This window comes from Myiozetetes cayanensis, unplaced genomic scaffold, assembly GCF_022539395.1.
Source record: "Myiozetetes cayanensis isolate MyiCay16 unplaced genomic scaffold, myiCay2020 scf1, whole genome shotgun sequence".
NCBI lineage: Eukaryota > Metazoa > Chordata > Aves > Passeriformes > Tyrannidae > Myiozetetes > Myiozetetes cayanensis.
In genome coordinates this window covers 83,598,091-83,615,473 of record NW_026086604.1, presented here as the reverse complement: position 1 = coordinate 83,615,473, position 17,383 = coordinate 83,598,091, and the positions used below count along the sequence as shown (strand labels likewise).

The 17,383-nt window shown below is 38.1% G+C and overlaps 1 protein-coding gene across 2 annotated transcripts in view; it reads right to left on the bottom strand.

The window, feature by feature from the left end:
* BPHL (biphenyl hydrolase like) overlaps positions 1 to 17,383 on the bottom strand; it is a 19,724-nt gene extending 2,341 nt beyond the window's left edge. Inside the window, exons 1-7 of one of the 2 annotated variants that reach the window (XM_050331318.1) lie at positions 17,249 to 17,265; positions 16,755 to 16,884; positions 14,214 to 14,317; positions 11,703 to 11,869; positions 7,342 to 7,495; positions 4,885 to 5,016; positions 1,168 to 1,291 (exon numbers count right to left, since the gene is read on the bottom strand). In XM_050331318.1, the coding sequence (XP_050187275.1) occupies positions 1,168 to 1,291; positions 4,885 to 5,016; positions 7,342 to 7,495; positions 11,703 to 11,869; positions 14,214 to 14,317; positions 16,755 to 16,759 (686 nt within the window). In that variant the 5' untranslated portion in view covers positions 16,760 to 16,884; positions 17,249 to 17,265. Of the gene's footprint in view, positions 1 to 1,167; positions 1,292 to 4,884; positions 5,017 to 7,341; positions 7,496 to 11,702; positions 11,870 to 14,213; positions 14,318 to 16,754; positions 16,885 to 17,248 lie in introns of both variants that reach the window. The other variant, XM_050331309.1, reaches the window with a different exon arrangement.

Genomic DNA, 17,383 nt, shown 5'->3' with positions numbered 1-17,383 from the left:
TCACAGTAGCTGTTATGGGGATATGTTTTAGATTTGTGCTGAAAACAGTGTTGATAATATAGAGATGTTTCTGTTATTGCTGAACAATCCTTACACAGTGTCAAGGCCTTTCCTGCTTCTCATACTCCCCACCATCAAGGACGCTGGGGGTCCACAAGGAGTTGGGAGGGGATGCAGCTGGGACAGCTGACCCCAACTGACCAAAGCAATATTCTATACCCTATGGCATCATGCTCAGCATATAGAGCTGGGGGAAGAAGGAAGAGGGATGTTTGGAGTTGATGATGTTGGTCTTCCCAAGTATCTGTTATGCGGGATGGAGCCCAGCTTTCCTAGGGATAGCTGAACGTTTGCCTTCCTATGGGAAGCAGTGAGTTAAGTCCTTGTCTTGCTTTGCTTGCATGTGCAGCTTTTGCTTTATCTATTAAACTGTCTTTATCTCAACACATGATTTTTTTCCCTTTTACTCATCTGATTATCTCCCTGATCCAGCTGGTGAGGGGTTGATTGGTACTTAGTTGCTGTCTGGGATAGAACCACAGCACACACAAAGCACATGGCGCCCTCAGATTTTTCTTGTTGATAAAGTAATATCTCCAAGAACAGTTGCACTTTTTTTTTCCTCATTCTGCTTTTCTTAAAAACACTGAAAATTCCTGGGGCAGTTGGAAACATAAAATCTTTGAGGTTGTGGTTCACATCAGCAAGGCAGACCAAACAGAAGAATCCTGTGCTTTTTCTCTCTAATAACTGGGAATGTCTCCCCATTCATATCCTCTAAGTTCCCTGTTCTATTGAATGGCACAGAAATGAGGTCTCTTACAGCAAAACAAATGCAATGGTCACAACAACTAAAGCAGAAATTTGCTTGTTTTGATAAATATTGGGGAGTGCTGGTTCTAGCACTAGTGTGTAACTAGTAAAAAGAGGAAAAGGAACTTGGTTTCTCTCAGAGGGTTTTAGGAAGAAGCTTATTAAAATGCTGTAACTTTTTATATTGCAAGAAAGGTTCAGCTACACTGTTTGCATTGTAACTTGCTAGGGATGTTTAGAATAGCTCTGTGGCAGAGACAACTTGTCCAAATACTTTTTTTTTAAATACACTGTGGGTTTGAACTGCTTCATCTCTTCAACAATGGTTTATAAAAACTCCATCATATAACTTACCGAGAGCCTTTGATGTGCTTATGAATGTATTCTGCATGAGCCTGTGGGACCAAAGGGTCTTTCTCGCCATGAATTATAAATGTGGGGCATTTAATATCTGGCAGCAACTGTTGGCAGATATTACCTAGGGAGAAAATAAATGAAGGTCACACTTTATTTTAAAATTGTATGAAAGACTGAAACTGCTTTTGTAGAGGACTCTGAACTCTACTGGGTTCTAGCTATTGACTCTCCTTGTTGATACTGTGCGGTTAATCTACAGAACTAGGTAAGCAGGACTACAGTTAACATTTCTTTCTCCAAAACGTTACTTCACTGCAATTTGCTTCATTAATGGATACTAGCACAAAAGGATAGAGAGAATGAAGTAGCTCTGTTCCACATTTCCCCCGGGCTCTCTTTGACTCTTCAAAGCCGATACATGCATCTCCTTCCTGGCTTTGTTCTTTTCAGCCGTAAGAGTCTTACAGCCCTCATGTTAATGCTGCATTTTGTTACATCGGTTGTCAGGTTACAAGATTTGCTACTTCTATGAACAAGTTAACTTGGGTTGTACTCAGGCCTGTTGCACCTCCCAGACCCTTTGTTGTCTGCGATGATGTAGTGGTTTGACCCTGGCTGGGTGCCAGGCACACACCAAAGCCACTCTCCCTTCCCCACACAAGTGGACACGCAGAGAAAATATGACGAAAGGTTCATGAGTCAAGGACTGGGAGGGATGACTCATGAATACCATCACAGGCAAAATAGACTGAACTTTGAGATATTAATGGAATTTATTACTAATGAACTCTGAGCAGGATAAGAAGTAAAACAAATCTTAGCAATTCCTTCCCAGCTCTACCTCCTCTTCCACAGGGTGCAGTGAGACAGGGAATGGGGGTTAGGGTCAGTTGTTTCGGCCATTGCTCCAGGAGAAGAGCCCTCCTGCTTCAGTGTTGAGTCCCTCCCATAGGAGACAGGCCTCCACGAACTTCTCCAGCATGAGTCCATCTCACGGGCAACAGTTTTCCATGAACTGCACCAATGTGGGTCACCTTTCCACAGGGTACAATCAGCTACAACCTGCTTCCATTGTGGGTACCCGATAGGGTCACAAATCCTACCAGGAGACCTGCTCTAGGGTGGCCTCCTCTCTCCGTAGGTCTGCAGGTCTCTGCTCCAGCATGGGCTTTCAATGTGTTCACAACCTCCTTTCAGGTATCCACTTGCTCTGGCATGGATCTCCTTCACAGGCTGCAGGTGAATCTCTGCACTTCCATTGACTTTCATGGACTGCAGGGGCACAACTGCTTCACTATAGTCTTCACCACAGACTGCAAGGGAATCTCTGCTCTGAAGCCTGGAGCACTTGATCCCCCTCCTTTTCCCCTGACCCTAGTGTCTGCATAGTTGCTCCTATCACACAATCTAACTCTGCTCTTCTCTAGCTGCAATAACTTTTTTTCCCTTCTTAAATATGTTATCACAGAGTCATTAACCACTGTTTCTGATGGACTCAGCTGTGGCTAGTGGCATGTCCATCTTGGAGCTGTCTGGTATCAGCTCTGCTGGACATGGGGGAAGCTTCTAGCAGCTTTTCACAGAAGCCACTCCTGTAGCCACCCCTCTGCTACCAAAACCTGGCCACGCAAACCCAATACAGATGCATAACCATTCAATACAAATTGTACTAAAACTATTCAAAGGTTATTTTCCCTTCCCATTCAGAACCTGAAGAATAATTTTATGCATGCTTGTTGTTAATCTTATTAGAAGTAATTTTAATGCTTTTGCTTAAAGACTCTTCTGAATTTTCCCCTCATTTCTTTTTTCCTCATTCCTTAGTAACCCAGTATCCAAACTCATTGCTTAACTTCTCACAAGGGAATCTTTGGGCAAAACATCCTTGACAAGTTTCATGTTCCATTTCTCTTTGAGCTAACTTTGTCCTATGCGTAGCTGTCTCCTTGCAGCTACCAACAGCTGAAAGGTTAATGCTCATACATACACACTTTCCTTAGCTCTAAAGTCAGAGGCCATTTCAAAGAGTTTTTCCAGTTGCTTCCTTATTTATAGAGTCTTAGTTTGCAGTTTTACTGGTTAAATATTTTATTTTAGAACATTTCACTCACAGTCCTCTAACGCCTGCAGAAATGTTGACTGTTTTCCAGAACAAGTAAATTTAAGTTTTCTCAAGACATAGCTGGCAGTTATTTCCTAGTAAAGCATGCAACAGCAGCAAGAATCTTGGATTTTACAACTTTATGCAACTTAGTTTCATTAAGCGTTGGCTCCTTCTAAAAGTTCATTTCTTACGACATTGCACACTAAAAGCTGTCCCATTTAGGGCAAATAGTCTACTTCTTAAAAAGAGCCTGAGTTGAGTTTTTGACCAGCGTAAGCTTTGCTGTCCTCCTTTTCTCTCTGATGGGTTTTATTAACCCCTTTTCTTAAATCTGCTGTTATCTGCACCTTTGTTTCCATGTCTTAACTTTAATTTCAAGGAGCCTTGTTTGTAGTCTAGGTTGTTCTCCCCTGGAAAAAAATCTGCAGTCCAACAGCTGCTCATCTCTTTTAGCAAATGTCAGTCTTCTCCCCATATCTGACCCAGTTTCAACAGCTAGATAATTCAGCTCCATATTATGTGTCTCCATGTCTTAATGTGGCTTCATTTTCATAGTTACTTCATCTCTTAGTGTCTGAGGCATGTGCATCCAGTGAAAGGATGTCACAGCCAGTTTCACCAGCCTGGGCTTTGCATTTCAGAAAAAAACTAGTTTTAAGGAAATGCATCCCGGAAAGGGTAAAATAAAATCAGATCATAATTTGTTACATCTCTCTGCTGGGAGAAATTCTAGTCCCATGAAGATTCTATGCAAAAATTTATGGAAAAAATATGAAATGAAGCAATGTTTTCCTTGTAGTATCTGCTGCCTGTTCCTTTATGTCACCTTTTGTCTTTCACTATGAGAGCTATGGGAAAATGTGTTAAAGAGTTACAAACTCCTTTTTTTATGTATTATGTATTTCTGCTTTAAGCACATTAGAAGAAATTTCCTCTAAATTAAAGCAGAACTGTAGATCATTATTCATAATAGCCTTGGCTGAAAATGTCTGAAAATGTAGAGTAATTGCAGAAATCTTCAGAGATACACAATTATATTGTCTAGTTCAACTAATTTATTTTTTTAATTTTTCAAACAACTAAGATATGTCAGTAGTGGTTTTTAAACGTGCTTTTTTAATTCTGAGTCCTCAAAATCTTACATTCCTTCTTTTTTAACTCATATGCTTCTAGGATTGAAAGAGTTCTTGAGCTCTGGTTTGCAAAAACAGGAAAGAACACGCTTTTGGGATATCATGCTTTTGGGGTATCTTAACAGCATCACCAAGAGATAATCCTTTGACACAGGGACAGGAAAGGAGAAGATTCTGCTTAAGCAGAATCTCTCCTCTTCAGTCTGCACAAAAGCAATGACTTGATAATGCAGTTTTGCGGTGGAACAAGAGGAGAGACTCATCAGCTAATGTTTTCCCTAAATGTGTTTTCCTCCTGTACCTTGCTGGTTCTGTGAACCATCTACAAAGTAATTGCTTTATTCCTGAGTGTGAGTCAGACCCAGCTTTTAATGCCATATGCAGAGTCCTTCCTTTACTGGCTTCTATGAGTACTGTTAGATTTTGATCCAGAACTGCTATTATTATTGCTTCAGTTCAATACTGTAAAGGCCTTACCATCTGAATTTTCAGCAAAGCGAGATATTCCATCTACCCAAGCCTCACAGGTTTTTGCAAAGTAGTGATGTCCATACATCTCTTCCAGTGGTTTCCTGACCTTTTCACTCCATTTTGAAACATCTCGGATGCCTACATAAAATAACATTGAAATATGTTAAGTCCTGTCCAGCAACAAGATACAAACCAATACTGGCAACACCTAATATGAGGAAGTTTTCAAACCAGACTGCAAATATGTCTTTCAAACTTGAAACTGTAATAAGTGGTTTTAAATAATTCATAGTATCAAAAAAGTACAAAAGAGATAGTTGTGCAGTCTCTGCCAGGGTCTTCTGAGTTGTAAAGGACCATCTTGTGATTATGTTCACAAGGAACAACATAAAAAAACCATAATCAAAGGACTCATTCCTAAAACTTCTGATGATCCTTTTTGGAGGGCTTTTAGAAGAGAAGCTCAAGGAGGTACCTTGTGTATAAAAATGGGACTGTTTTATATCAGCATGTCAGAGCTGGCAATTCTTTTTTATATCCTTTAGCCTTTTGCACTGGCTCGTGGATGGAAGTTCTTCCATGGCTCCTACCAGTTCTCAGAGGAAGGAAGCTCTTACTAAGGCATTCCAGCAGGCTGACATCATGGTACATTTGCCATAGTCTTACAGAAAAACAAGTGATTCTACTTAGTAGAGTTCTGTGACTCATGGCAGGCTGGCTAAAGCTGTACAAACAATCTGACATTCTGGTTATTTATTTATCAGATTTACCTATTTTTCATCTCTAAAATTTTCAGTAGTGCTCACAAACTAAGTCCAAATGGGTGATTTTCACTGAACTGTATTTCAGGTGTACAGCTTTGTACCAATAAAGCCTGAAACAAAGGTGGCATGGCACAGAGCCTGAAATTACTGAATGATCAAACAGCATATATGCCACTTGCAAAGCTTTTAATTAGTTTCAAATGGGAATTTGGGGAAGAAAGGAGTGAGGTGTTAATTAACAAACAGAACCTGTTCGGCCAAATGACAAAGGTAGCAGTGACTGAAAGTGTTTTATAACAGCATCTGATTGGAAATGAGTTTGCTCACCCCAGGCTAGGTGTTACTGAACAGCTGTTTCCCATATAGAAGCTACTGTTTTATCCCTGTGGCTGGTCTCAATTTAAAAAGAGAAGGGAGAAGTCAATATTGAAAGGACATAGATACCAAATAAACACCTTTCCCTCCTACAAAACACTCTACAGCAGCTGAGAGGCACTGATGAGCCAGTTGCAGAAGACTTGTGCTGCTATCCTCTGAGCCCCATCATCCAGAGATGTTGAAAGCACCAGTCCACAAAGAGGCCAAAGGTCAGCATTGCAGTGGGTGCTCCATGTAAAGTAGGACTTTAATTAATTATTTATTTATACATTTAGCCTGTTGGCTGATACTAACAGATATGTGTTTCATATTTATATAATAAAAGCTTCATAAATATAAAAACACGCAAAGAAACAAAGCAGAACTTTTACAGAGCTAAAAAGCATTTTGCTTTCTGAACTAAAAAATACACTACTACTACCACCACTGAAAGTATTTTAATATAGGTAAGGTAAATACATGTGCAATACATACACTTGTAATTCAGCTGAAGCTAGTCAGATTTCACAGCTGGTATAAATCAAACTCCAGTCACTACAATGAAATTATACTGGGCTACATTTGTTGAGAGCCTACATGGCTAACTCTTAATTTCTATGTATGTTCAAAAGGAAATATGCTCCCTTTCTGAATTCACTACCAGTTTTTTTGCTATTTTCCTTATAGTAAGAAGTGATCAGAAGTGATTCTATTTCATGTGAATGGAATAAGGATCAGAAACCCCATGTTTCTTTACTTTGCAAAGATTTTGTAATGACAATAATTAACTTTAGAGGAATTCAAATTATAAAGCCATCTTGGGACACTTACTTGAATGATTCATTTGCTTCCTGAACTTAATAGGTGAGTTATGAACTTGTTTTCTTAGTGTCTATATACTATTATATAGGCCCTAGAGGCACAAGCTGTTATGGCCAGCCCAGTGATTATCTATGGATCTTATTTAAAGGCTGTGCAAGACGTGAGAAAAGAAATCAAACCTGTGGTCAATAGTATTTGGATTTTATTTTTAAGAATTTGTTACAGCAACAAAAATTTGACTTTCTGAAAACTACTACTATAACTTACACTTCTCAGCTCTGTAAGTTGCTGAGGACTTGTTAAAAAAATCTATTATATTACCCCTAGAGCAACTGTTAGAGAGTTTCTCCCTATAATCTATCCCTATACTTAGCAATGTAGTGAATTTTGTGTCCTGTCTCTTGAGGTTTGTTGTGTCCTCAACTCTTTCTCCACTTCTAGCTATTACATGATTAAGATTCTTGGGTCAAGAAGAAATTAAAATAATTCATTTAGGATACGGTATTCAGTTTGTACATACCATTGTAAATTCTCACATCCTCTTGAGTAACGCTGGCATTTGCTCCCCAGACAACCAACTTGTGGATAAGGTTTGGATACTTTGCAGCTGCAATGAGTGCTGTGATTCCACCATCACTCCACCCCAGCAAAGAGAACTTCTTAAATTTTAGTGCCTTGATTTATACAAGAAAGTTATATGCTCATCATCAGCTGGTTTTACAAGCAAACATCAAATATTTCTCAAAAACTAACTGTACAGTTTTAGATACAACACTACATAGTTGAACTATAGTTAGCTTTCATATTTAGAAAGTATAATTTTCCTGCTATACATAAAAATACTAGAGAGAAGGTCAACTATTTAGAAAACAATAAATTACACCCAGTATTTCAATTTTCTATAAACTCTTTTATGAAACAGGCAGTAGTCCTAATTAGAATCTTGCTGCACTTAAAAAAGCACTCAAAAAAGAACATAAAATAAATGAAAAGAAATGTTGATTTACAGTGTAGAATAAAGACCTTTCAGAGAGCCTGATGGCATGAAGAGTCTGTGGATTCTCTTGGTATGAACTTGGCAAAGACTATCACGGTGTGGATGGTAGGTAATCCAAGATCAAGCTAAACTTAAGAAAAAGAAAAGCATAAGACTTAAAAAATGGAACCCAGTGATCTAATTTATTGATGCTAGCTGAGCTAAAAAAAAAATCTGCTCTGTAACAACCAAAAAGTGCTTAAAGTATTTCCTAAAGGATTGTATCAAGTTTTAGTGGCTAATTGACATTTTCTGAAGCTTTAAGGTATATATTTTAAATTTTACTTCATAGCAAATTGTAATTCAAAATATTAATAATGAAATTCCTCCTCCTCAAAAAGGAGGGCTCAGGGCAAAAAATACAACAACCAAGACCTTAATTTATTCTGACCAGTGCCAGGACTTGAGGAAAAGGCATGAAGCTGAGTTGGGGGAGGTTCAGGTTGGATATCAGGAAAAATTTTTTTCACCCAGAGGGTGGTTGCGTGCTGGCACAGGCTCCTCAGGGAAGTGGCCAGAGCAGCAAGCCTGTCTGAGTTCAAGAAGCATTTAGAGAGTGCTCTCAGGCACATGCTGTGATTCTTGGGAATCTGTGCAGGGCCAGGAATTGGACTCAATGATCCTGATGGGTTCCTTCCAACTCAGCATATTCTCTGACTCTGTGATAATGCTTTCCACTAGAATTTGAAATTCTTGTTTCCTCATAAATCAGAACATGTAGTAGGGGGTACTGGAGCAAGAGGAGAGAGGATTTTGTGTGTGTTGTGTTCAGTGGGCAAAGAGTGGGGAAGGTAAAGGCACTCAAGAGCAAATGCATCTGAAGGTTGTACAGGGACAACGTTCAATGGTTAAGCGATATTTGCAGTTTTTCATATAGAAACTTCAGTTTGTGAATTCATTCACAAGCAAATATAAAGGTTTCAAAGGGTTTTTTAGTTTTGTTTTGCAGCCTTTTAGATGTGATTAAGGAAGATAGTGTACTTTTGTAGGAAAAGGAGCAAGTTAGCTGAATGAGTTTCTCTGGTGCTTGGTGTTGTTGGAAGACCAGTACGTTGTTGGGACAGAAGAAAGCAAAAATGCAGGCAATGAGAGAAACAACTACAGAGTGAGAAAAAGAAGCTTCTAGTCTGCTTGTAAACTTGATGCTCAAGTGAGGCATAACTATCAGTTAGCTCAATATTCAGCAAACTTCTATCCCTATAAGGCTTTTCTGGTTTTGGTTTATTCCTTGTTATAGTGCTCACTGTAGTGTTAAGCAATTTTAGATTTCACTCTGCTGAGCTATAATTACTGAACAGAAAATAAATGAGGTAGGGACATGTAAAGTAAAAGCTGAGAGCAAGAAAAGAGAGAACCTTGAATTTTAGTAGCTGACCAGTTAGCCCTGGTCTGCTGAAAAAGTAGTTATCTGTGACCATTACTGTTCTTCTGAAGGATTACTGGTGCCCAGGCAGCAGTGCTTGCAAAGGTTAAGTTTTTGATGTTGTTCCTACTGTTACCTTACTGCCAATAGCAAATTATGGAGCTCAAGGTGGGCTGAGGGGTAGAATAACTGATTAAAATTTTTGTTCTTTATGCCAGGTTATTTGAGATCTATTTGCCTCAAGTATTTCTCTTGTTTACTAGCCATTATCTTGATACATTCTTTGGGTTATCTCAGGATGCCTTCCCAGCAGGAGGAATTTAAATTATCCTTTGCAGCCTTCCAAAAAACAAGGTGATGTAACAGATGTGTTGGATAAGGTATGCATGTTTGTTTGCTTTAATTCTGAACTACTTACAGTACAGGTCTCTACCTAATACTGGCAATAACTTGAAAGCTGGTTGTACAGCACAGTTCTGTGGAGGATTTTGTGCTGCCTTTACTCTGTAAGTAAACAACATTTCTTTCAATCACCTTCTCCATCTGGACCTATGTGAAATGCAATCAAATGACCACATACGCTGTGAGATAAGAAACATACAACAGTGAGTTGCAATACAAAGCACTCTGCACTCTTATGTTTTAATTGGATCACAGGGAGTGCATCATCACAAGCCAAAATTACAACTGATCTACAAAAACATGGAGAAGCCCAAGCTCATCCCTTCACTAGGACAGTAGCTCTGAAGAGCAAGAAATTCTTAAGTATCAATTCTTATTATTTGCCTAATGATTGTTTTAATGCTATTGACTTTGCTAGAATTAGACATTGGAGTGGAATGTGGGGAAATGGACTTATTTGCATTGTACTCCTTTTATTTCAAGCAAGCTCCTTCAGAGAACACATAAGAGATACAAAATAGTGTTATCTGCATAAAGATGCTAAATACTCGCTAGAATTTCAGCTTTTATTATTTCACAGGAAGCTTACAGCACTCACATCTCCAGCAGAGACACCAGAATCTGAAGGTGACTAGAACAAAGGTTTTGAAGGCTCACCTACATGGATGTGTTTTCTGTCTGAGTGTAGGCTGGATGATGCATGTAAACCATTATATTCTGCGTATCACAGTTGGAATGATTCCTTGGGATTTGTGCTATCCTTTATAATGTGCTAAAATAGAAGCAAGCAACCCACACTTGGGAAGATTTCAATAATTTGTTATTATACACTTATATTAAGAAACATCTTCAAAAAACCAGGATGTTATGTCTCATTTGTTTTGGCAGCTCTAGAGATTTGTAGGCTGCTGTCCTGTTTGACTGGAAGCTACATGGTTACGTTCCCTTTGGGGAAAGCTCTGTTTTCTATTTTACATTTACTAGTATTTGAACACAGGTCAAGAAAGGGGATTACAACCATTTAGACTGAAGTTTGTCACCTATTCACGGCAGCATCTTTATTTTCTTTGCTAGTGTAGCAGAAGAAATTGAAGATTTACAGTACAGAGAGATTGCTTTTACAGTTAGAGGGCAAATATGTGTCTTAATCCTGGTTCTGCTGTCAGACTTATTTTGTTTCACTGTGCAGAATACACCAGGAAGGCTGCATTTCCATTTCCAGATGGGTTTCAGAAAGGTTATTTTTTATTACAGAAATACAGTTGGATTGACTGTCTGAATCTTGTCTCATATTTTTGAAATTTGAATGCCCTGCCAACTTTCTTAACACGACCAAAGAGACTGTATAGCTTAATATAACAAAGAAAAAAATTAGTTAAAACTAAACCAGAAAATTGGTTAAAACTAAACCAGAAAATTGTGTCAGCACTTATAGGATGAAATAAAAGAACACAGAAACACAGATTTGAATAAAAAAATCTGCAAGAAGGAGAAATAATAACAGCCTTAGGCCATATTATTTGCAATCACAATAGTTGTATTAATTATTAAGATTTGGTAGGGTCATAGGAACCCTTTGATTTCCCATAACAATTATTTCAGTAATATGCTGTAAAATGCAAAAAGCATCAGGTAAATTTTTAGAATCAAATGTTTCTCAAAATGGGCTGGTCAAGACAAAATGCCAAGATTCTATTAGATAGAAATTTTCTAAGAGCTCTTCAGTACTGTAATCTCTTCAATTAAACCACTGCATAGGCTTTGGTTTTAACATACACTTTACCTAAACTTATATGGTTCTTGGCTGCAAATCTCTTAGGGCAGGTCTTGGAATAAATGCATATTGCTTTATAATTAATTCCCATTGCTGAACCACTATGTGTCTTGCAGAATAGATGGAAGAAGAAATTCTTTTCCATAATAGTGCGTACTTGCTCACTCTAAAGTCTTCATTTGTACCATCTTTTGCGTAACTTATGGTCTGCTGGAAACAACCTTCCATCCTTCTCAAAATTTAAGAAAGACAGCTTTTTTTTTTTTAAAAAAAAAATGAAATAATAAAATCTCAGAATAGATTTACCTGCATAAGATCCACAGCATCTTTTGCATCCCTCTCAAAGAAATCTGGAGGAAAGTCTCGAGATGGAGGAATGGACTTTCCATATCCCCGAGGATCCCAAGCAACAATTGTGAAAAGTTGCTTATTCATAAACTTAAGCTGAGGTCCAAAATCAGTTTGACCACTCCCTGAAACAGAATTTTGCAGTTTTATTAACCACAGTAATACATACTTAGTATATATACTCTGAGGAAATTTGTAACTTTATTCTAAAAAAGATATTATCCAACAATTGAATTACTATTTATCTCTAAGTGTAACTATCCATTGCAACTCTCAGACAGGAAGTAGTCCAATTAAAATCTTTAGAACCATCTGCAATGTGTTCAGAGCAAACCATTTCTGGTAGGTACGTAAGCTTATCAAAAACTGTGTATTACACAGACGATTTAATACAGAATCTCAGAATTACCTGACTAGGGATTTATCTTTAACAGATTTAAAGCACTAACGTGGTCATTGCTGTTCACCAGGGAATCACAGGTGAAACTGAAAGGGGAGGGATATATTGACTCTAGCTACAAATCTGTGGGTGAAAAGTACTGTGTCAGACAGTTGCTGCTATTTGAAAAAGCACTTCTTACTAGGATGTTGCTACTTAAAGGTGACTTTTAAATACTTTGTTGCCTGAGGAGATAGTCATGACACAGAAGCAGAAAACTGTAACTTTTGATTTATGATGTATAGTTCCAATATAAGCCAAATACAGCCATTTTTTCCAGTGCTGAACCATTTCTTTTATTAATGACTCAGACCTTCAAAGGATTTAAAGATGAAGTACTCCAGTATATTGCACTAAGCTATCTGTGAACATTAGCATGAAGGTAAGACTGCAATTTATGTCTTATTTGCATAATGGTCATGTGGTAGCAGTACCAAATGCTATTTCATTAAAACTTGTTCAGATTTAATATGCTCAAATGATGGAAATCAAATCTAAAATTGGCTATCCATTGCTGTATTAGAGTCAGAAGCAAAATATCAGGTTGTTTGAAAAATGCCAACAACAAACTGAGTAATCCCATATTCTTACAGAGGCTTTGTATGACCTCTGCACTATCATGCACGTGCTTGTTATACTATATTTTTATCACTTAAAAATTACACTTTTATCACTTAAAAATTACTTTAAAAGACTGAGAGCATATCTGAATGGTGTGTTTTTGTGGTTTTCTTAGTATTTTTCTAGCTAGAAAGAGATAATTCTATTTTGATTTAATGTAGTTTACAAATAGCCTAGAGACTAATTAATTCTGTTGACCTGAAAGCACTTATCTTGTTGCCACATCAAACTTACTAGTCTAATAATGAAATAATATTGAAAACTTAGTGTCTGTACAAAGGGAAGAAGTATATGACAGTCAGAATGTGAAGTTCGTTTCCACATGTTGCCCCAAAATACTAAATCATAAACTTAGCAATGGTAAATATACTATTTTTACTAATGCTATCAGCACAATAGCAATGTACACCTAATAGTAATAATATTACTCACAACTGAAGAAATACAGTGTGTCTATTAAAGAGTTAGCATTGGCAACAGTATTACTAGTTTAACAAGCTGTTTAAAATGAATAGGTTAAAACATATGACTTCTAAAAGCATTAACATTTTTAGTATTAACTTTTCTCTACTCTCCTATTGAGAATTCTTTGAAAGAAAGAACCATTTCATGGAGACTTGAAAACATTGCTGCCAAGAACAAATGTTTCCTGCTCTTCAGTTCTTGACATCCTATCATCTTGATCCAGCAATTCAGTTAAGCATTAGCCCAAGTCTGAGCACAATAAGTCCTACTGACAGCCTGCTATGAACTGTTAGTAAGTGATTGGTCCTTTAGAACTGCAAGAACTCAGAAAAAATAGGCCATGTTAATTTTAAAAGGCTCTTATCAAAAACAGATGGACAGATACCACTTATCTAGCAGAACCTGTTGTCCACTTCAAAAAGCCACTGAGAATCTTAATGATGTTGCCCTGAATAATCAAAACATGAAAATGTTTTAAGCAATAAGCAAGTTTTAACTGTGACCTTTTCACTAAAAATTGCAAGTGCTGCATCGTCTATTAATTCAATTGGAATGCATCTAGCTTCTAAAAAGGAATGCATAATTCAGTCTGTGTAACAAATATAACTGACCTGATTTTCACCACTCTTCTGCTATTTTCCACCTTATGTAGCTATTTGCCACCTGTCCCAGACACTGCCTTTGCACAGTTAAATCCAGAAGGGTGAGTGACCATTACACAAATCAAGACCTTGTATAAAAAGCACCTGGTGTGATAAATGAAATCTTTAAAAACTGTTAACTGATGGTAACAACTCTGCATTGTCCTATCTGTTGTATGTGCAACAAATTTTTTTTTAAATGATGATGCTCCTTAATCAGGTGTTGTATATACTACAAATCAGTTTTGTGCATTCTAGCTTGAGAGGTGGTTGCTCTACAAACATAAGATAAAATCTCCAAACCTAGCATTCCGGGAAGCAGAAGAACTGCATGGCTTCCTTCTCCTGTCTGCTGATAATGCAGGTGGACTCCATTCACCTGGATTTTGGCAGACGTTATTGAAGTACTAGGGATGGGGGAAGGGGAGAGAAATAGGAAAACATTCAGACAGTTAATTTTCATTACTACGTGGTCACTTCAGGAATACAGAATAATTTTCCTAGATATTAATGACAACGCTTGCCTTTCATGGGTGCACAGAAGGTTAAATAAAAAGCTTTTCAGGAGCAGAGAAGTATTCAGTTGTGACCACTCTGTAGCATTCATACTTAGGTTTCACAAATGTACTTAAATGACTAAGTTAAAGGGTAGGGAAAAAAGAAGTCTTGATGGTGTGACGAGGAGAATGAAAAAGTAGCTTTATGTGGCTAAAGAAACATATTGAAATAAATACATTACAGAGGAGAAACCTCATTCTGTCATGGCATATCTTTTGAAATGGCTGGTGTTCACCTTGTTATTACTAAACTGAGCCTCTCCGTCTGCCAAAGAAACCACAATCTATTGTTACAGTTTCCCATGAACCACAGGGTCTACAATGAAAACCACTTTGCACTGAGATGAGAGCAGAGAAAAAGAATGTGATAATATTTTTGTCAGTGTAATCTCAGCAGGACATAACGGATAATTGGAAAATACCACATAACCAATAAATCCACACACTAAAAAATTATCACAGAAAACTACTACATAGGCCACCTCTCAGCCCCAACCCTTAAACTTCTACATTAACCTTCAGTAGAGAGGAAGACATATGTGTAAACGCAAATAGGTGACCTGAGATACCATGTCCAGATACTAACACCTAGTGAGAAAGCAGAGGTAGCAGCATAGATTGAAAGTATCTTCATAACAGTATAAATCATTGCATCTGTTCTCCTAAGGAAATTTGTGCCCTAATGGTTGCAAGAAATCTTTTCAATAACCTCTCTTTAAATTTTATTTAAAGGTAGTAATATGATAAAAATCTTGCCATGAGTTACCTAATGATTAGCCCTCATTCCCTGCACTTCTCAATTTACTTAGATTAAATATTCTTGCCTTATGAATTCATCAGTGTGAATTTCTCATGCATACAGGCATATTGTTCTCCATTCTTAGATGTAACAATAATCTCTATTCCATGATAAACACTGTGCAATTTACTAAAAATTCAATTTTAACATAACTACTTGGAGTATGTAAGCATACTTCCATAGTATAGGGTTTTAAATGGTGGATTATAGGTAAAAAATCCCACTAACTTAACCCCTTTTCATAAGGAAAATTAACAATAGCTTGCAAACTCAGGTTCACAATACGCCAGTAGCATTTAAACCACAGACCCAGTTCAGCACAAAGATATTTGGATTTTACATAAAATCTTGGGTCTTATAACCCATCATGCCCCATGCCTGAATATAAGCAGTGACTGCAGAATAGAATCAGTACCTTCTACCTGTGCAGACCCAGTCTGAGAACTGGAGTACAAATGCAGATCTGTGGCAAGAGTACAGCTCAAAGAATTTCATTGTGCCATTATAACTTCAGTGAGTTTTGCTGAACTGTTATGCCAGTGTGATCCAAGTGATTAGTTTGACTGTAATGTTAAACTTCCTTTAAGTCTATATTTCACACATGATGTGGCTTATATACTTGCCAACTTGAGTTCTGAATGTAGTATTTAGATGGCTGCCTTATCTCATTTTTTAATAACTTTCACTTTTTTCTCCTTATAAAAGAATTTTTTTATTCTTGATATGCCATCTTCTGGTTTTTCATTATTTTCAACAGGTATTTTATCATGGTTCTCACCACAGCAAATGAGAATCTTGCTTTTATTAAATTTTATAGAAATATGTGATTTTTTTCTTCTGATTAATAGTTGCCAAACCTCTTTCAGTTCCTAACAAAACAGAAATAATCACCATCTTGTTACTTTAAAAAAAAAATTAGTAAGGTGTAGTATTGACAACAGAGTTATATGTTCTGCTTTCCTAATTCAGATGCTTTTTTTTTTTCAAAGTTCTACATTTTTTAGGATTAATTATTAACATCAGGGGCCTGAGAATTTTGCTGAGTTTGTGATGTTTTTCTATTCTTGGATTGTGCCTCAGCGTGAAGTCTGATGAAATCCAGGAGTTTCACATAGAGAGTATTTTCAATACTTCTCAGACTAAGAACAAGTAAGTTGGGTTTTTTTAATGCACTGAGAAACTGTGTTGGAACTGGCTACACCTAAGGCAGATTTGGTCTCCTCAATACCAAGTTTCTGTGAGCCTGATATGACTTCAGTGTGTTTCTGAGTGTGATGACTTCACTTCTGTTAAGTTTTCATAAGGACTGTATTTTTCCATTGGTTGGCATAACTGGAAACCGTGGTAAAACAAAACAAACCCCACCCCGCTATTTGGTATCTGAATTAGTAATGTTAAGGTTTATAGCTCTCTGAGAAGCATTGGATAGATATTGCCTACGTTTGCCAAGACAGCACAGATGCAGAGTATGTAGATCTTGTCCTCCACCTCATGCTCCTAGAGGAGCGCAGCTTAATCTGGGAACTACCTCTGTAGCAGCTGTGCTGCAATAAAACCCAGTCTTTATCTGTGCAGGGGGAAAACGTTATCGCAGTATGTCAGTCCTCCTTGGTAGGATCTGCAGAACAAACATTATTTTATACATATATTAGACATAATACTGTATTGTCTTTGCAGCCTCGGCGCCCTGCAGGGAGCCCCTTTGTCCGCAGCAGGTGGGCAGAGGAGCGGTGCGGGGGGGGATGCGTAACAGGCATTGCCTGTCGAGAAGGGGCTGCGGAGCCTTCCTTGTACAGCTCCTTGCAGCACAAGGAAAGCAGGAGCAGGATCCTCAAGATACCACCTTGTCACCCTCACCCCGACCTAGTGTACAGCCCCCCTGCCAACACCCGCCCCCGTCTGTCAAATATCCCCTTCCCCCAGCCGCGGGAAGGGAGGAGGGAGCTGGGGAAGCTGGGGAAGGAGGCGGCTGCGGTTTTTACCCATAGCAGGCGGCCGGTCCCCGGGGCATGAGCGGCGCTACCCGGGTGGGCGGCTGCAGCTGCAGCAGCGACCCGAGGACACTGCCCGCGATCCGACAACACATTTCGCCCAGCGAGGCCGACCCGAAGGGCAGG